Below are 20,578 nucleotides of genomic sequence, written 5' to 3'. Positions count from 1 at the left end.
AATAACAACAAAATGAGTTCGGTAATCTCGGGAAACATTTACCGGCATTCTGTATCAGTTAGGATTTTTTTCTAACGCACTATACATGCATATAACGTCGGCCAAAATGTATGCAACAATGAACAACTTACAATTTTTTCTTACAACGTATCATTACATCTTCGTCTATAACTTAGATGTAATCCATCAATTATTGGCTGCTATAAAATCCAAACTTTAAATTATATACGTCATACGATGAGCTTGCAGCTTCAGTTAATCTAAATCAATCATTCATACAGCACTCGATCCACTCCACGGGGCGCTTAACGGTAAGTCACATGGTCAGAAACGCGCCAATATTGGGACTATTTTCTTAGTCTGTCTGTGTTAATCGGCGACAAATCACCGCTGTGACAATATACATCTACTTTAAATGTCGCCCAATTCATTTCGGTGGAAGCGGATATTGAATAAAGCCATTTCACACACGTGTACATTACATGCGCATGTCATATATTTATACAATGTCCACGATGTGTTACATTATTTGTCGCCTTCACTCCGTTATTTTGAGTAGTCTACGCTTTCTGAATGATTCCATTCTTTTGTACGAATGCATGACCACTTGGACCAACTAATAGACCACTCGGACGAAACAAAAAAGACTACTCGGACCATACAAAAGGACCACTCGGACCAATAATAAAGAAATGTTTTAATACGTTTATATTTGTGTTTGTATTAATATGACTACTCGAATCAATAATAAAGTGTTGTTTTAATTGTTGTTTTAATAATTGATAATAGTGTTTGTTTTAAAATGCATATGTTTTCTTTGAAATAATAAAGTGTTATGTACTTACCCGTCGCATTGTTTCATCATGAAGCACATCAAAGAAAAACAATTAAATTGTTGATGTAATAAAGATATATATTTGCTAATATGTACTTACCGGCAGCGGATATTCTAAAGTTATGTATATACTCACCTATAAATTGTTCGCCTCTTTGTATTATGATACAATATGTTGTTAATGATTAAAATCATTAAAATAACATATTGTCTGTATTATATTTTTAAAATGAATAAGTCAAGCCTTATAATGTAATTTAATTGGTCCGTGTGGTCCTTTGGGTTGGTCCAAATAGCAAGGATAAATATGGGTCCGATATTATGCAATGTAGATGCAGGTTTTTTTTGGTTTTTTTCTCCTTTTTTTCTAACAATATTTATTCAATATTTACATATTATAAAGATACAATGTTCAATTATGGGATCTGAAAACAAGCCGTACAGTTATATAAATGCATTGTTTATAATTATAATCACGATTTACATACAGTTATAAATACAAAAGCAAATGCAGGTTCAATCAAGAAACTTGCGTGTTCACCGTCTAGTATAACTTTCGAGCTTCTGATATCTAGATTTTAAACGTAAACATATATGTATAAACTTATAGATTGCAGTTACACAGGGTACGTGTATATGCAGTAGGAATTCGGGAAGTTGGACGTACAAAAGAATGGAATCATTCAGAAATTGTACTCAAAATAAGAAAATTATAACGGAGTGAAGGCGAGAATTACATGTAGGCCAACACACTCGTGGACATTGTATAAATATATGACATGCGCATGTAATGTACATGTGTGTGAAATGGCTTTATTCAATATCCGCTTCCACCGAAATGAATTGGGCGACATTTAAAGTAGATGTATATTGTCATAGCGGAGATTTGTCGCCGATTAACACAGACATACTAAGAAAATAGTCCCAATATTGGCGCATTTCTGACCATGTGACTTACCGTTAAGCGCCCCGTGGAGTGGATCGAGTGCTCTATGAATGATTGATTTAGATTAACTGAAGCTTGGATTTTTATAGCAGCCAATAATTGATGGATTACATCTAAGTTATACTTATAGACGAAGATGTAATGATACGTTGTAAAAAAAATTGTAAGTTGTTCATTGTTGCATACATTTTGGCCGACGTTATATGCATGTACAGTGCGTTAGAAAAAAATCCTAACCGATACAGAATGCCGGTAAATGTTTTCCCGAGATTACCGAACTCATTTTGTTGTTATTCAAACCAGCCTGTACATTATATATGTACACGTTTTCACGGCAGCATTACTATATTACAACTCCTTCAATATAAACATTTCGTTAAAATCTGAACAACGCATGTGAAATTGGATGTTCGGCAACAGAATTGAATACCTGGCGTAATTGGACACCTTGACTAATTTTAATCACAACTCGGGAAATTGAACGGTCCAACTAATTATTGAACAGTCGTCAAAATTAAGCGGGACGCTTATAATTACACACGTGTCGACAAACTAAACACTAGTCAATTAACGATTGGTAATCAAAATTGCACGTTGAGATTTAAGTTGTATACAAGGACAAATTGAATGCTATTAGGCCGAATTCAATGATATTTATGAATAATTCTACATAGATTAGATAATAACGCTATTTACCCGAGATTCCACTGTACCAGTCGTATAGTGGAAGCATATGATTGATACGATAACACTACATACATGCCTAACAGGGGGTCCAGGGCCACATGGGACGGCCCTGAAAAGAATGGCAGAATCTGTGTTTTGATCATTTAAAAAGCAAATTCTACGCGCAAAATACAAAAATACTCCCACAAAACTAGGTAATATTCAGTTTAATCCTTTAGTCGCGTGTCTGGTTGCAACCTGCGAGTTCACAGCTGCAAAATACTATACATTCTAAGCCCCCCCCCCCCCAGTGCAGCTACAAGCAAGCGTACTATTTGGGTGTCACTCGTGTATCCGCATTTGATGAGCCACAGGAGCAATTTGACGGATTGTAATGTTCTCAATTTAGTCTCCATAACCCAACAATACAGTTCTGGATCAAGTTCTGGTGGATTGCGATCTTCCAGTGAACGCCACACAATAGCATGAAGGTGACATCGTTTTACTTTCCATACGAATGCATCATTCGTTGGAGCAAGACTACATGGTTTAAATGTGGATGATGACGATATATTTTCAGTTTCGGATGCCTATACCCTCCAGCGTCTTCATCAGCCCAGGTTAGGAGCAGAACAGTAGGACGTTAAACTCCATTTCATTTCATTTCGTTTCAGGCGTGGATTTGCAAGGAGCTCTGTCCATAACAAGTTGACAAGAATCACGTTAGTGGGTATGGACATCTAAAAGTAATCATCTCCACTCAAACATGGTAGTCTTGCTCAATGAATGATGCATTTACAGGGAACGTAAAAAGAGCTCATCAACAAGCCATTGCTGGGTGAAGGATACTTAATTAATAAAACTACAACCTGCCAACTTGCTCCGGGGTCCGTCATGTGTCACATCAGATGCGGATACAAGAATGACACATCATGCAGTACGCTTGCTTGTAGATGCACTACGGATGGCTTAGAATGTACAGTATTTTGTACTTGTACTGTCTTAGGTTGCAGCCAGAAATACGACCAAAGGATTAAACTGAATATTGCCTAGTTTTGTGGGGGTTATTTTCGTGTTTTGTGGGTAGAATTTGTTTGTTTAAATGTTCACAAAACAGCTTGAGTCCCCCTTTTTCCAGAAATATGTAGTTTGTCTCTAGATATAGTTTGGTTTGGTGAAATAATAGCCCATATTGTCTGGCATTTTAGATTTTACTATCATCTTTTCACCCCACAACATAATGAATGATTTCAGTGTATTACTTGACCCGAGTAACAAACGTTTAGACCTAAAAATTATCGTCCTAGAATAAATACTATGGGAGTTGGGGGGGGGGGGGGGGTATTTGAAATGGCGGTCGTCTTGGACGCCATCTTGAATTTCGCAAAACGCTCAAGGGTGATCGGAATTCACCAGGCAGATTCTGAAAGAGGACACCACTACTAAAATCAATCCTAAAGAAACTTTATAGACAATTTCCAGATTCACTCGAAATATTGAGGTTTGACAACCGGACAAACTGCTTTGATACCGAATAAGCGGGTTTGACGTGAGTTCTGGTGTCTTAGAGAACTAAAAATAAGCGGGCTGTGACCTAGTTTGTTTTTGTAACACTGACTGGACTGGAATTCAATCTGGTGAGTTAAATTCTATCTGCACTGTACATGCACATGAGCATTAGGAGGGGTGACTGAAATGTCCAACCGGTGAAGCTGAGCAGCCTGATTGATTACATTCGATCCCTTGGTGGTGAGCTTGACAACATTCCCACCATTATTTAGGTTATTGTCGCAAATTATGCACGTATCAATGGCGAAATACGGATCTTTTCACAAAATTAGCAAACCAGCGGCTGCCAGGCAGGATACGCCCACATTTTCGAGAGATGGATAGAGAACAAGCTAACAAGGAAGTGATTTTTCCTACAATCAAGGGCCATAATTCAGGAAATTACAATTCGATATGCGCGAATATCGATAAAAATTGTGACCTCTATAAGGTCCACAACCTTGATATACCATATTTTTACGCTATTTGAGAACGAAAGGCGGACATTTTGTCTGTCAATTTTGGGCCGATTTTCACGAAATTCGAACTTAGCCTTCCTTAGGGTGTAACAGTGATATAATAATACGTTTTTTTTAAATCGGATAAAAATTATGACCTCTATAGGGTCCACAAGCTAAAAACGCGATTTTTCGTACAATCAGGGCCATAATTCAGGAAGTTACAATCCAATATGCGCGAATATCGAAAGGAACCGAGATCTTTGGGTTATAAACCTACATTTCAAGTTTCAACAAAATCGGATAAAAATTGTGACCTCTATAGGGTCCACAAGCTAAAAACGTGATTTTTCGTACAATCAGGGGCCATAATCCATGAAGTTTCGATCCGATACATGCCAATATCGAAAGTAGCCGAGATCTTTTGGGGATAAACCTATATTTCAAGTTTCGTCACAATCGAATAAGAATTGTGACCTGTAGAGAGTCCACAAACAATTGTGGACGGACGTCCGGACAGGGGCGATGGCATAATACATCCACATGAAAATGTGGGCGTATAATAAAACCAGCGGCTGCCAGGCAGGATACGCCCACATTTTCGAGAGATAGATAGAGAACAAGCTAAGAAGAAAGTGATTTTTCCTACAATCAAGGGCCATAATTCAGGAAATTACAATTCTATATGCGCAAATATCGAAAAGAATTGAGATCTTTCATTTATAAACTTACATTTCAAGTTTCAACAAAATCGGATAAAAATTGTGACTTCTATAGGGTACACAACCTTGATATACCATATTTTTACGTTATTTGAGAACGAAGTGCGGCCATTTTGTCTGTCAGTTTTGGGTCATTTTTCACGAAATTCGAACTCAGCCGTCCTTATGGTGTAACGGTGATATAATAAAACGTCTTTTTAAATCGGATAAAAATTATGACCTCTATAGGGTCCACAAGCTGAAAACGCGATTTTTCGAACAATCAGGGGCCATAATTCAGAAGTTACGGTCCGATATGCGTGAATATCGAAAGGAAACGAGATCTTTGGGTTATAAACATACATTTCAAGTTTCAACAAAATCGGATAAAAATTGTGACTGCTAAGTTTCTCGTCAAAATCGAATTAGAATTGTGAACTGTAGAGTGTCCACAAACAAATTGTGGACTGACATCCGGACGGAGAGGGGCGACGACAATATACGTCCACATGAAAATGTTGGTGTATAAAAATTGTGACCTCTATAGGGTCCACAAGCTAAAAACGTGATTTTTCGTACAAACAGGAGCCACCATGAAGTTTCAATCTGATACATGCCAATATCAAAAGGAGCCAAGATCTTTTGGAGATAAACCTATATTTCAAGTTTTGTCAAAATCGGATAAGAATTGTGACCTGTAGAGTGTCCACAAACAATTGTGGACGGACGGACAGGGGCGACGACAATATACGTCCACATGAAAATGTGGGCGTATAAAAAGTGGATTGATTTATGATACCATCAATCGGCTAAATCCTTGCGCGAATTCGATTCAGAGATTAGCATGAATTTCTAGCCCTGGCTTAATGTGCAAGGGGGTTGAGTAGTTGGGTGGTCTGGCATGAGTACTTTTTAGTTCATGAGGCCTGTCATTGATTAAGTCAAGTTACATGGTTTTGATCCCAAGCAAGTAGTGTAAACTGCCCAACCTCATGGGATTTCTCTGGGTCCTTCAGTTGCCTCCCAGTGCTAAAGACCCCTTCTCATATAATATGCATTACTAGCAGATATTTCATAATAGAGGGAATTATACAATATGTATTGTATATAAGTACAGAAGTAGATATTTTATAGTAAATGGAGGGAATCAGATGTGTTGTATACTATTACGAGCAGATATTTTATAATGCTGCACGAGAAAAAAATATACTTACTATAATAAGGACATTTGGTTGATCATTTTGAAGTAATTTAAGCAGATCTGCTAAAGGCTCATAGGCTAATGTATGCGAAGTAGTGAAAGGACCAGCAGCAACTACAATATTTATATGTTGACCTGCAAATGGAACATAACACAACCCTTATAACAATGTAATATAATAATAGTCACATCAAATAAAACAAGACAACAGTGATGCCTCTTACTGAAATTGGGAGCCATGGTGGCGAAGTAAGTAAGACGCTGGCTCTGTAGCCTGGAGGTCGCAGGTTCGATCCCAGTGTTGGCCGAGAAAGTTTACATTGGCATGTACGTGAGAGAGAGAGAGATGGGGTTTAACGTCCACTCTACACAAACTAGGTCATTTCGGGACTAACATATGGTTTAATTTTATTTCTTTAGCAGTGGGAGGAAACCGGAGGACACGGAGGAAACCCACGAGGTTGGACAGGCGACCCTACTCCTTGTCATGTACAAACGGGGACTGCGTGTACGCAAGATACCCTGGCAGTTGGAATTTGATATAAAAGTACACTGTAGTGCTGCTGCCCGGGCAAAATTTCCTTCATAGCACACAGTATGGAATATGCCTGTCTTCACCAGTCCAGTCAAAAATTACACTGTAAACCGGGTATTATTTAATCTTGTGTATTTAGCCCTAATTTATTCCACATTCATTCAATATCAAATCTTTGTTTAAAAATTAGGGTGGAATGGTGATATATCTAAACGATTTTTAACCAGCAGCTGCGAGGGAGGATACGCCCACATTTTCGAGAGATGGATAGAGAACAAACTAAAAAGAAAGTGATTTTTCCTACAATCAAGGGCCATAATTCAGGAAATTACAATTCAATATGCACAAATATCGAAAGGAACCAAGATCTTTCGGTTATAAACTTACATTTTAAGTTTCAACAAAATCGGATAAAAATTGTGTCCTCTATAGGGTCCACAACCTTGATATACCTTATTTTTACATTATTTGAGAACGAGGGGCGGCCATTTTGTCTGTCAGTTTTGGGCCGATTGTCACAAAATAAATAACCAGTGGCTGCCAGGCAGGATACTCCCACATTTTCGAGAGATGGATAGAGAACAAGCTAAAACAGAAGTGATTTTTCCTACAATCAAGGGCCATAATTACGAAAATTACAATTCGATATGCGCAAATATCGAAAGGAATCGAGATCTCTGGGTTATAAACTTACATTTCAAATTTCAATAAAATCGGATAACCAGCGGCTGCCAGGCAGGATACGCCCACATTTTCGAGAGATAGATAGAGAACAAGCTGAAAAGAAAGTGATTTTTCCTACAATCAAGGGCCATATTTCAGGAAATTACAATTCGATATGCGCAAATATCGAAAGGAACCAAGATCTTTGTGTTATAAACTTACATTTCAAGTTTCAACAAAATCGGATAAAAATTGTGACCTCCATAGGATCCACAACCATATTTTTACGCTATTTGAGAACGAAGGGCGGCCATTTTGTCAGTCAGTTTTGGGCCGTCCTTATAGTGTAACAGTGATATAATAATAGGTTTTTTTAAAAATCGGATAAAAATTATGACATCTATAGGGTCCACAAGCTAAAAAACTTGATTTTTCGTACAATCAGGGGCCATAATTCAGGTAGCTACAGTCCGATATGCGCGAATATCAAAAGGAACCGAGATCTTTCGGTTATAAACTTACATTTCAAGTTTCAATAAAATCGGATAAAAATTGTGACCTCTATAGGATCCACAACCTTGATATACCATATTTTTTACGCTATTTGTGAACAAACAGCGGCCCATTTTGTCTATCAATTTTGGGACGATGTTCACGAAATTCGAACTCAGTCATCCTTAGGGTGTAACGGTGATATAAGAGAACGTTTTTTTAAATCGGATAAAAATTATGACTTCTATAGGGTCCACAAGCTAAAAACGTGATTTTTCGTACAATCAGGGGCCATAATTCAGGAAGTTACTGTCCGATATGCGCAAATATCGAAAAGAACTGAGATCTTTGGGTTATAAACTTACATTTCAAGTTTCAACAAAATCGAATAAAAATTGTGACCTCTATAGGGTCCACAAGCTAAAAACGTGATTTTTCGTACAAACAGGGGCCATAATCCATGAAGTTTCGATCCGATACATGCCAATATCGAAAGCAGCCGAGATCTTTTGGGGATAAACCTATATTTCAAGTTTTGTCGAAATCGGATAAGAATTCTGACCTGTAGAGAGTCCACAAACAATTGTGGACGGACGGACGGACGGACAGGGGCGACGGCATAATCTTTATGATAAAAACATATATTTAAAGTTTCATCCAAATCGGATCAAAACTGTGGCCTCTAGAGGACCCACAACCTTTATATACATTATGTCCGTCAGTTTTTTCTGATTTTCACGAAATTCAAACTCAACCTTCATTAGTGTATAACTATGATATATTCACACATATTTTTTAATCGGATAAAAATTGTAACCTTTATAGGGACCACAAGCTCAAAATGCGATTTTTCGTACAATCCGGGGCTATAATTCAGGAATATCAAAATGAACGAATACCTTTGGGTTACAAACATGCATTTCAAGTTTCATCAAAATCGGATCAAAATTTGGACCTCTGGGAGGTCCACAACCTTGATATACCAGATGTTTACACTATTTGCGTACGAGGGGCGGCCATTTTGTCCGACAGTTTTGGTCAGATTTTCTCAAGATTCGAACTCAACCAAAATTATGGCGTAACAGTGATATATTTGAACGTTTTTTTTTTAAATCGGATAATAATTGTAGGACCTACAATCAGGGGCCATAATTCAGGAAGTTACTATCCGATATGCGCGAATATCGAAAGGAACCAAGATCTATGGTGGAATGGTGAAATATTTAAAATCGGAAAAAAATTTGTGATCTCTAGAGAATCCGCAAGCTAAAAATGTCATTTTTCAAACAATAAGGGGCCATAATCCAGGAAGTTAAGTTCGGGTATCCGCGATTATCAAAAGGATCCATGATCTTAGTGTGTAATGGTGATATATTTAAACATTTTTTTTAAATCAGATAAAAATTGTGACAAGCTAAAAACATGCATTTTTCGTACAATCAGGGGCCATAATCCATGAAGTTATGGTCGGATACATGCCAATATCGAAAGGAACCGAGATCTTAGGGAGATAAAGCTATATTTCAAGTTTCGTTGAAAACTGATAAAAATTGTGACCTGTAGAGTGTCCACAAACAAATTGTGGACTGACGGACGGACAGGGGCGACGACAATATACGTCCACATGAAAATGTGGGCGTATAAAAACCAAGGTTAATATTTCAACCAAACGATTAACCTGAGCAGAAAATGCTTATATTAAACTTATATCAGTCAAGGTATTGGAGTAATGAAACTATAAACCAACTATAACCAGGGAGAGAAATTGTGTTCCAAAGCCTCGACCAATCAATTGATCATCATTTAACTTATTTAAAGTATTGATGTAATGAAACTATACAAGTTTCTTCAGTCCCTTCACTCTTACTTAATTAGAATCAAAGTTATCCTGTTCCAAAGCACTGACCTATCAACTTGCTTATGTCTGCTTTGCCTTAGCAGAAATTGCTCAGCATGAACTCCATCAAGGCATTCACCTAATGAACATTCTAGCTCAATTAGAAGCATAGTTATTGTGTGCCAAACAGTGTGATGGCTGTATGGACAGACAAACTCATTTTAATAGTCCACGGCTTCAATTGAACTAAACTAGAATTATGTTAATCTTATAAATATTTAATTGATCAAACTCACCACCCTCTACTTCAGCAACTGGTAAAGGAAGTCTAACATTCTTGATTAAAAATACAAAAGAAAATTCAAAATATAATATAATGTGTATGTAAAATTGTAATACAATCTTGATATTGTTGTATAAACAGATAGGAAAAGGTTTTATTTTAATATTTATATTCCTTAGTTTGAATTTTATTTCATTATTGATCTTCTTAACTTTGTGATAGATACATCATATTTTTATAGTTAGTGTGAAGCACTGGGGTTATGAGAGGCCAAACCATCTCGATATTCTGCAACCTTCCCTACCCGCGTTGCCCCACTCCTGCCATTGGCTAGTTCGTAATGGTTTTTAACCAAATTTGGTGTGAAGCATTGGGGTCCAAAAGGGACAAAACCTATTAGACCGGAGGGTCAGTGCGCGGGGGTGTCCATCAAATGGGCACAAAATCTTGTGGAAGCTCCAGAGGCAAAAGTTAGTATCCGATTGATTTTAAATTTATACACAGTGTTTAAGGTAATGAGACGAAGAATCCTATTGATTTTCTAGAGTTATGGCCCTTGATCACTTCAAAAAATCTTGTGACACTCTATAGGCTAAAGTTATCATCAGATTGACTTCAGATTGATACACAGAGTTTAAAGTCTTTTGATCACTTGAACAGCTAAATCCATGATATTAAATGTTTCGGATAATAAATGTTAGCATGGGGCAGAACTTTATAAAAACCAAACAAATTCTATGCGACAACTCTTGTTGACTGCCCGGACAATTTTAGCTGCTGTGGGTGTATGTTTCATTGCCTGTCAACCTATCTTTATATTTTACGCTGACATTTTATTGCTTTACATCTTCCTAGTGCTAAAACGGAAAATTTCACCTTATGACCTTTGGGGTCACTAAGACTAAAGGTGAATTTAGCAAGTTTACATTTTTATTGAAAGGGTGATTACTTTCTATTATTTTCAGCTTATTTTCATGATACAAGAATGGCTGCGCATTGACTTTCAGTGCAAATGAACCCATTTGACCCTTGACCCTAAATATCTACGCAAAATTTTACTCTATAAAAGTTCGGTCTGGTTTTGTGCCCATATTTGATGGACACCCCTCGCACTGAGCCTCCAGACTATATTGATATTCAGCGTTCCAAGAGTTGCCCACCCTTTAACGAAAACACTGTCAATGTAATAAATGGGCATGAAGCATTAGGATGAACACTTTTTATATTTGGTTTGAAGCATTGTCAATTTTCAGCATTTCACGTGTCAGGAAAAGCCTGTGAGCAGGAGAAATTAGACTTCTTGAAGGAATAAAGAATCATTGTCAATTTTTGTCAACATACAAGTGTTCCTTTCGGATAAGCTGCCGTCAATGGCTATCTTTTTTTTTTCGATACATAGCCTCTGTGAGGTAGTATTTCTACCCCACATAGCGAAGCTATCTTTTGAAACATTAAGAAAATAAATACTTCATAGCCCTTACCTGCAACTTTTTCTGTGCGACAAACTTTTGTCCAGAGCTATTCAATCCTTCCAGTGCAATAATCTGTAATTTTAACAAGCCAACAGTGAGGCCGATGTCCCCCGCCGAAATCCCAAAATAAATAGATGACAAATATTAATTAATTGCACATATATTTTTTTCAAAAGTACAGTAGAATCTGCATTAAGCAGCCACCCAAGGGAATTTTCACAACTGACCGCTTAACGGGAGTGGCCTCTTAATAAAATCTCGTTGCTTTTTGTGCTGACATAAATTAAATATTACGCTTGGATGCATTGGAAGCGGTAAATTTGTCTGTCGCTGAATCTTGCGCCGAACGAAAATTCTTTACTCAAATCTCGGACATAACTTAACGGGAGTGGCCTCTTAATAAAATCTTGGTGCTTTTTGTGCCGACATAAATTAAATATTACGCTTGAATGCATTGGAAGCGGTAAATTTGACCGTCGCTGATTCTTGCGCCGAACGAAAATTCTTTACTCAAATCTCGGACATAACTTCTGTAAACTTGTCATTTTGTACCAACCTTCGATACTACTGTGATGCATTCGATAATATTTATCCATTTTTGTGAAGAAAATCGATGAATTCATTTTATTTTATCATAAAAGCACATGAACAAACAAACATCGCTAATTTTATCACCTATTTACAGGGGGTGTAACTCTGTATCTAATATTATAGGAGGCGCTAAGAGAGATACTAGATGATCGTGACAAAACTCGGTACTTTTATTTTATTCAATCAGCATCAAATAATGTGTTGTTACGCGTGAAAACAATGATCAGGTTAGTCGTTTAATAAAACAAAAGATTAATTAACAGATAATCCCGGGTTGATTGTTATTTTTACATTTCTTTTTACCTGATCAGTGGGGGTCCAGTTAATTAACTACTTCTCACGGGATTAGCGGGGGTGTTACAAAGAACGACAAAATGGTATCATTCAACAATGGCCGTTGAATGGGCGATGTTTTGTTGAATTTATTAGTAAAATAGTGACCGCTGGCCGCGTTAGAGGAGTGACCGTTGAATAAAGAGATGAAACAACAGAATTTCTACGGGGGGAATTTATCGTGACCGCTTACAAGGAGATGTCGCTGAATAGGAGTGGCTGCTCATACAGATTCTACTGTATTGAGCAATCAAACTATACACTAAGTTACATCACTCTCTATCTGCAAAGAGAATCAAAATTATCTTGTCTCAAAGCATCGACCAAAGAAATTGATTAGCTCTGCTTAGCTTTAGCTCGAAATGTTAATCATTGAACTCAGTCAAGACATTCACCTACATCAAGTTTAAACATTCTACCTCAGTTAAAACGGAGCTACGGTGGCTAGGTGGGTAAGGCGCTGGCTCGCTAGCCTGGAGGTCGGGTGTTCGATCCCTGCAATGGCCGAGAAAGTTCATCTCAATTTTCCGACGTGGTTTCCCCTTGTCAGTGATGCAGGACGGAGGGCCTGACAAGGACAGATGTCTAGTCCTTTGGATGAGACGAAAAACCGAGGTCCTGTGTAAACATTCGAATGCACGTAAAAGATCCCTTGGCAGTTGGAGTTCGATGTAAGAGTGTTCGATGTAAGAGTAGGCGATGGTGCCGCTGCCCGGGCAAAATTTCCCTCATAGCACACTGTATGGCGTATGCCCGTCTTCATTAGCCCAGTATAGGAGCAGAACAGTAGGACCAATCAAATTGCTTATCGCTCCTTAGCCTAAGCAGAAAATTCTCACCATCAAACTTAGTCAAGGTAATGATATAATGAATCTATATTCAGAGTTTCATGACTCTCACTTCATTATAACCAAAGTTATCGTGCCCCAAAGGAAAAACCAATCAGATTGCACTAGAAGAATGGTATCGTTTAGAACGGGGTTTATAGCGCTGGAAAGTATGCATATAGTTTACTTCCAAAACATCGTTCGATAATTGATAAAAATCGTTTAAGAATTACAAAGATAGGTTGCCAGGCAACAAAACATACGCCCACAGCAGCTAAAGCATCCGAGCAGTCGACAAGGGTTGTCGCATATTTATTCTTTTGTAAGTAATTAGGGGAATTTAATAGACAATTTCATACAGATGACATTATAATTTTCGTCGTTTGAGGGTTCACAAGGTTCTAAAAACTAAAACAAGGGCAGTAACTCTGGAAGTAATCTACAAAAATTGTTGAAATTCGACAGGCTTTTTCGTTTTACTAATTCAAATAATGCATATAAATTTCATACATATCAGATGATAACTTTTGTCGTTCGAACGTTCACAAGGTTCAACAAAGTAAAACAAGGGCCATAACTCTAGAAGTAATTGACGGAAATTGCTGACATTCAATAGACTTCTTCATTTCACTAATTTAAATGATGCATATGAATTTCATACAGATAAGGTCATAACTTTTGTAGTTCAAACGTTCACAAGATTCAACAAAGTTAAACAAGGGCCATAGCCCATAACTCTAGATGTAATTTACGGAAATCGCTAAAATTCAATAGGCTTCTCTGTTTTACTAATTTAAATGATGCATATAAATTTCATACAGATAGGATAGTAACTTTTGTCGTTAGAGCATTCACAAGGTACAACAAAGTGAAACAAGGGCCATAACTCACGGCGTAATTAACGGAAATTGCTGAAATTTAATACGCTTCTTCGTTGCACTAATTTAAATGATGCATATCAATTACAAACAGATCGGATGATAACTGTTGTCATTAGAGCATTCACAACATTCAACAAAGTGAAACAAGGGCCATAACTCTAGATGTAATTAATGGAAATTGCTGAAATTCAATAGGCTTCTTTGTTTTACTAATTTAAATGATACATATAAATTTCATACAGATCAGTTGATAACTTGTCGTTAGAGCGTTCACAAGGTGCAACAATGTGAAACAAGGGCCATAACTCCAGAAGAAATTAACGGAAGTTATTGAAATTAAAGAGGCTTCATCATCTCACTAATGCAAACAACATATATCAATTTCAAAACAATCAGATGATAAATGTAGTCTGTAGAGTGTTCACAAGAAATTGTGGTCGATGGACGGACGGATGTGGGCGTATAAAAATGGTTTAGTTAGTACTATGGCTAAGTTTAATGGTAACGGGTGTAGTTTCTCCGAGAGGCGTTTATAAACGGACAACCCGTTCACTTCTTTATGGCGTTTATTTATTAGACGAGCCCTTCACTTTCCCCAAGATGCGTTAAAAAATCAACACACGTTTTATTTATCTAAGACGTTTACTTATTTGACGAGCAGTTTACTTTCCCAAGATAGATGAAATCAACACACGATTAAGTTATCTACGGCGTTGAACTATTAGATGAACCTTTTAATTTCCCGCGTGAGCCATTTATCCGATCGGTTCATTTTGATTACGATTATTTACATATGAAGTACGAATAAAAAAAAGGTGAATATAAAAAAAAATGCACACCCATAGATGATCACCTTACCGTGGTCATACATGTAGTATATTTACTATCCATTATCCTATAAAATTAGTATTCCACCATTGACAAATGTATCAACCAGCGGCTGCCTGGCAGGATATGCCCACATTTTCGAGAGATGGATCGAGAACAAGCTAAAAAGAACGTGATTTTTCCTACAATCAAGGGCCATAATTCAGGAAATTACAATTTGATATGCGCAAATATCGAAAGGAAGATTTCCTTGGGTTATAAACTTACATTTCAAGTTTCAAGAAAATCGGAAAAAAATTGTGACCTCTATAGGGTCCACAACCTTGATATACCATATTTTTTCGCTATTTGAGAACGAGGGGCGGCCATTTTGTCTGTCAGTTTTGGGACGATTTTCACGAAATTCGAACGCAGCTGTCCTTAGGGTGTAAAGGTGATGTACTAAAACGTTTTTTTTAAATCGTATAAAAATTAAGACCTCTATAGGGTCCACAAGCTAAAAATGTGATTTTTCCTACAATCAAGGGCCATAATTCAGGAAATTACAATTCGATATGCGCAAATATTGAAAGGAACCGAGATCTTTGGGTTATAAACTTACATTTCAAGTTTCAACAAAATCAGATAACCAGCAGCTGCCAGGCAGGATACGCCCACATTTTCGAGAGATGGATAGAGAACAAGCTAAAAAGAAAGTGATTTTTCCTACAATCAAGGGCCATATTTCAGGAAATTACAATTTGATATGCGCAAATATCGAAAGGAACCAAGATCTTTGTGTTATAAACTTACATTTCAAGTTTCAACAAAATCGGATAAAAATTGTAACCTCCATAGGATCAACAAACTTGATATACCATATTTTTACGCTATTTGAGAACGAAGGGCGGCCATTTTGTCTGTCAGTTTTGGGTCGATTTTCATGAAATTCGAACTCAGCCGTCCTTATAGTGTAACAGTGATATAATAATAGGTTTTTTTAAAAATCGGATAAAAATTATGACATCTATAGGGTCCACAAGCTAAAAACATGATTTTTCGTACAATCAGGGGCCATAATTCAGGAAGCTACGGTCTGATATGCGCGAATATCGAAAGGAACCAAGATCTTTCGGTTATAAACTTACATTTCAAGTTTCAACAAAATCGGATAAAAATTGTGACCTCTGTAGGGTCCACAACCTTGATATACCATATTTTTACGCTATTTGAGAACGAACGGCGGCCATTTTGTCTGTCAATTTTGGGCCGATGTTCACGAAATTCGAACTCAGGTGTCCTTAGGGTGTAACGGTGACATAATACGGTTTTTAAAATCGGATAAAAATTATGACCTCTATAGGGTCCATAACCTTGATATACCACACAAATGAAAATTCAACCAACCCCGCCAGAGGTGAAATAAACCATGATAAGTTACATCATGTAAGACCTATTTTAGATCATATTTTTGAGAATTGTTCCAAACGATATAATCCACATCAGAACACTTCAATTGATGAAGCAATGGTGGCGTTTAGAGGAAGAATAGGCTTTAAACAGTATATGCCTGCGAAGCCAGTGAAATATGGGATAAAGGTGTGGGTGAGGGCGGACCTGAACAATGGTTTTGTAAATGAATTCCAAGTGTACACTGGCAAGGAAAACCTGACTGCAGAAATTGGTCTAACATCTCGGGTTGTTTTAGACTTGACAAGAAAAGTTCAACTTCAGAACATGATTGTAAATGTCGACAATTTTTATACTAGTGCAAACTTATTTAGGGAATTAGAAAACGTTGGTATATTCGCCCGTGGAACGGGCAGGACTAACCGAAAGAATTGGCTTAAAAATCTGAAAACGAAGGGCAAAGACGTAAAAAAATGGTCAAGTGGGGAATATAAGATAATGCAAGCCTCAAATTTGACAGCCGGTATGTGGAAAGACAAGAGGATTGTCAATTTTATGTCGACTGCCGATTCACCTTTATCCACAGTCGAAGTACAACGAAAGCAAAAAGATGGTATGGTAAAAACTGTCAAGTGCCCAGTAGCAATCAAAGAATATAATTCAAACATTGCTGGAGTTGATAGGTCAGATCAGTTACGTATGGAATATCCAACGTACAGAATGTCAAAAAAATGGTGGCTTTATTTGTTTTATTTTTTATTTGACTTGTGTATTTCCAATGCATTTGTGCTATATAAGGAATCAAAAAACCACGTAAAAAAAACTAAAAACGGCAAGATTATTCCAACATCATTGCTTGAATTTAAAATTAATTTATTTAAGAAAATGATCGGAAACAAACGGAACGGGAGAAAAAGAAAACGGGTTGAATCTGGAGAAGATGTACCCACAGCGCCAGGTGGACACTACCCAATGAGAATGGTCAAAAGAGCGAGATGCAGACAGTGCAGAAAATCCAAAAAACGTGCCGAAACGAACTTACAGTGTGACAATTGTTTGGTATATTTGTGTGCTACATGCTTTAGAGCTTACCATGAATCCTAAAAACTTTTATAACAGTGCTATGTGTAGGATATTAACCTACCCGAGGTTGATATGGTAGAGAACGTGCGGGCGAAGCCCAAGCGTTCTCTACCATATCAATCCGAGGGAGAGTAGGTTTATATCCGACATATACAACGTCATTTCACCCTTAAATTTAATGGGCTTTTCCATTAAAAGACAACAATGATTGGACAATTGTTCGATAGTTTCCGCCAAATAGCGAAAATTACTGAAGTAATCACGTGCAATTACGTGCATGTTTTTGTTTATACGTCGCCATTTTGGACTATTGAAATTGAATTGAAAGCAAAAACAAAATGAATAGTAATACGAAGTCAGACGAATAATCAATCTTTTTAGCCAACATATTGACGATGGAATAGATGTGAATGCAAATATCGACGAGGATCTATCCAAAGCCTGCAGAAAATTTGGACCAAAAGGCATTCTTTTCCTAGAATTCTGACAGTGAACCATGATTGAAGGTTTTCGGTATGTTCAGAGAAGAATTTGACCGACTGTTTTAAGTGGACTGTACCCAAAAATACTTTACAAAGGAACTCTTGGGCGATAAATACTTTCAAGTCTTGTAGTGTGTGGAGAAATAAATGCAATATGGATGAAAAGAAAATTCTGAAAGATGTCTTAGACATGGATAACCGATCTAAATACATGTATGTCGATAAGTACACCGTCTATTTCGGTCCTGAATGTTAGAAACTGTACCATAAGCAATTTTAATTGTCAAAAGAATAAAAATTTATTTCTGTGTTTTTTTATGTATTATTTCGATCATCTACGTCATCAGCGGTTGATATGAGCCGAATATATTGACCTGAGATGACGTCATTAGCGGTTGATATGAAATATCAACCTGTCATGACGTCATCAGCGGTTGATATGAAATATCAAACTATCATGACGTCATCAGCGGTTGATAAGAACAAATATATCAACCTATGATGATGTCATGACAGGTTGTTATGAGATATAACTGCTATGGACATCGAAGTAAAAACTACCGCCAGTTGTATATTGTGAGTTTGTGACTCTTGTGAGTGCCCTAAATTGTGCTAAATAGAACAGTAGGATTATTGAACTGTGCTAATCAATTATAATTTATTGTGAACTAAATGGGTAAATTGTACAATCAGTGTGATAATTATTTGGTACATTTGTATGCTACATGATTCAGAGCGTACTATGGATCTTAAAAATATGACAGTGCTATTGTGAGTGCTCTAAACAAATGTGATAAACAGAACAGTGCCATTGACATATCTTGATTGATGAACTTACTCAGTGCTAATCATTTATAATTTGTTATGAACTAAAATGGCTAAATCCACACTGATAATTCTTGTAAACCCATAATAATATTATGTATATATTTGGACTAATTATTTTTTTTTCAAATTATTGACTTAAAAAAGACATTCTAGAAAGAATTATTGACTTGCCAAAATTTATAATCTTGTAATGTGACTGTTTTTTTACTTATATGTTATTTTATTAAAGAATAACTCTGTTGTTATTTTGCATTATTGATTAAATTTTATACCATTGTAATGCCTGATTTTATATCTGCATTTGATAATATAAACATTTTTTGATTGGAGTAATAGTTTTTGTGTTATTTTGTATAATCTACAGTATATGAGATTAATGGATAATCCTTTAATTAGCTTCAGGGAGATAAGCTATTGTCTAGTTAATTGGCTCAGGGAGATTAAGGGGTAGTTACTTAATTAGGTCTAGGGTTCAATGAGTTAAACACTGTGTATAAATTTAAAGTCAATCGGATATTAACTTTGGCCTGTAGAGCGTCCACAAGATTTTTTGAAGTGATCAAGGAACATAACTCTGGCAGTAATTATCGAATATTGTTGAAGATCAATAGGATTCTTCGTCTCATGACCTTAAACACTGTGTATAAATTTAATGTCAATCGGATATTAACTTTGACTTCTAGAACGTCCAAAAGATTTTTTGAAGTGATCAAGGGCCATAACTCTGGCAGTAATTATCGAAAATTGCTGAAAATCAATAGGCTTCTTCGTCTCATGACCTTAAACACTGTGTATAAATTTAAAGTCAATCGGATATTAACTTTGACCTCTAGAGTGTCCACAAGATTTTTTGAAGTGATCAAGGACCATAACTCTGGCAGTAATTATCGAAAATCATTGAAAATCAATAGGCTTCTTTGTCTCATGACCTTAAACACTGTTCATAAATTTAAAGTCAATCGGATATTAACTTTGACTTCTAGAGCGTCCACAAGAATTTTTGAAGTGATCAAGGGCCATAACTCTGGCAGTAATTATCGAAAATCACTGAAAATCAATAGGCTTCTTCGTCTCATGACCTTAAACACTGAGTATACATCTTAAGTCAATCGGATATTAACTTTAGCCTATAGAGCGTCCACAAGCAATTGTGTACACCGGACGAACGGACTGACCGACGGACGGACGGATGGGGGCGACAACAATATACAACCACATTTCAATGTGGGCGTATAAAAATTGGTGAGTGAAGCTAGCCTACCAAAAAAGAAAACTTAGGCCTACTCTCACTGTCACTGCCTAGTTACGAATAGGCTATATTTGGATACCTGAAAACAGTTTTAATTAATTTATGACTGATTTTCTACTGTTTTTTTTTGATGTATTCCAGAAATGTGATTCCATAAAAGATGATGTTTGAAAATGGTGTGATAGTCATGTGTGCAGAATTCCTTGAAGATATTTGCCAATATAGAGTTGAGGAAGATCATTGAGCACAAAAATGAAAAAAAGTATTCTGTTATATTTCTACGCAGTAATTCGGCTTGATAATTTAGAGGGGGTTTATTGTCCATTCGACCACACTTTTCGACCAATCAGAATCGAGGAAATTTCTAATTTGTGCTACAATAACTATTAAACAAAATATATAACTGTGATATATTCACACGTTTTTGTTTTTTTTCTTTAATCGGATAAA

General features: G+C 36.6%; 1 protein-coding gene across 2 annotated transcripts in view; it reads right to left on the bottom strand.

The window, feature by feature from the left end:
* LOC126820660 (DNA polymerase alpha subunit B) overlaps positions 1–20,578 on the bottom strand; it is a 157,203-nt gene that overhangs the window by 55,213 nt on the left and 81,412 nt on the right. For both annotated transcript variants that reach the window (XM_050548780.2, XM_050548782.2), the window contains exons 9-11: positions 11,647–11,709; positions 10,179–10,218; positions 6,369–6,490 (exon numbers count right to left, since the gene is read on the bottom strand). In XM_050548780.2, coding sequence (XP_050404737.1) covers positions 6,369–6,490; positions 10,179–10,218; positions 11,647–11,709 — 225 coding nt within the window. The remainder of the gene's footprint in view (positions 1–6,368; positions 6,491–10,178; positions 10,219–11,646; positions 11,710–20,578) is intronic.

This window comes from Patella vulgata, chromosome 5 (genome assembly GCF_932274485.2).
Source record: "Patella vulgata chromosome 5, xgPatVulg1.2, whole genome shotgun sequence".
Classification (NCBI taxonomy): domain Eukaryota; kingdom Metazoa; phylum Mollusca; class Gastropoda; family Patellidae; genus Patella; species Patella vulgata.
The sequence above is the reverse complement of the archived record's forward strand: the minus strand, read 5'-3'. Positions and strand labels throughout refer to the sequence as shown.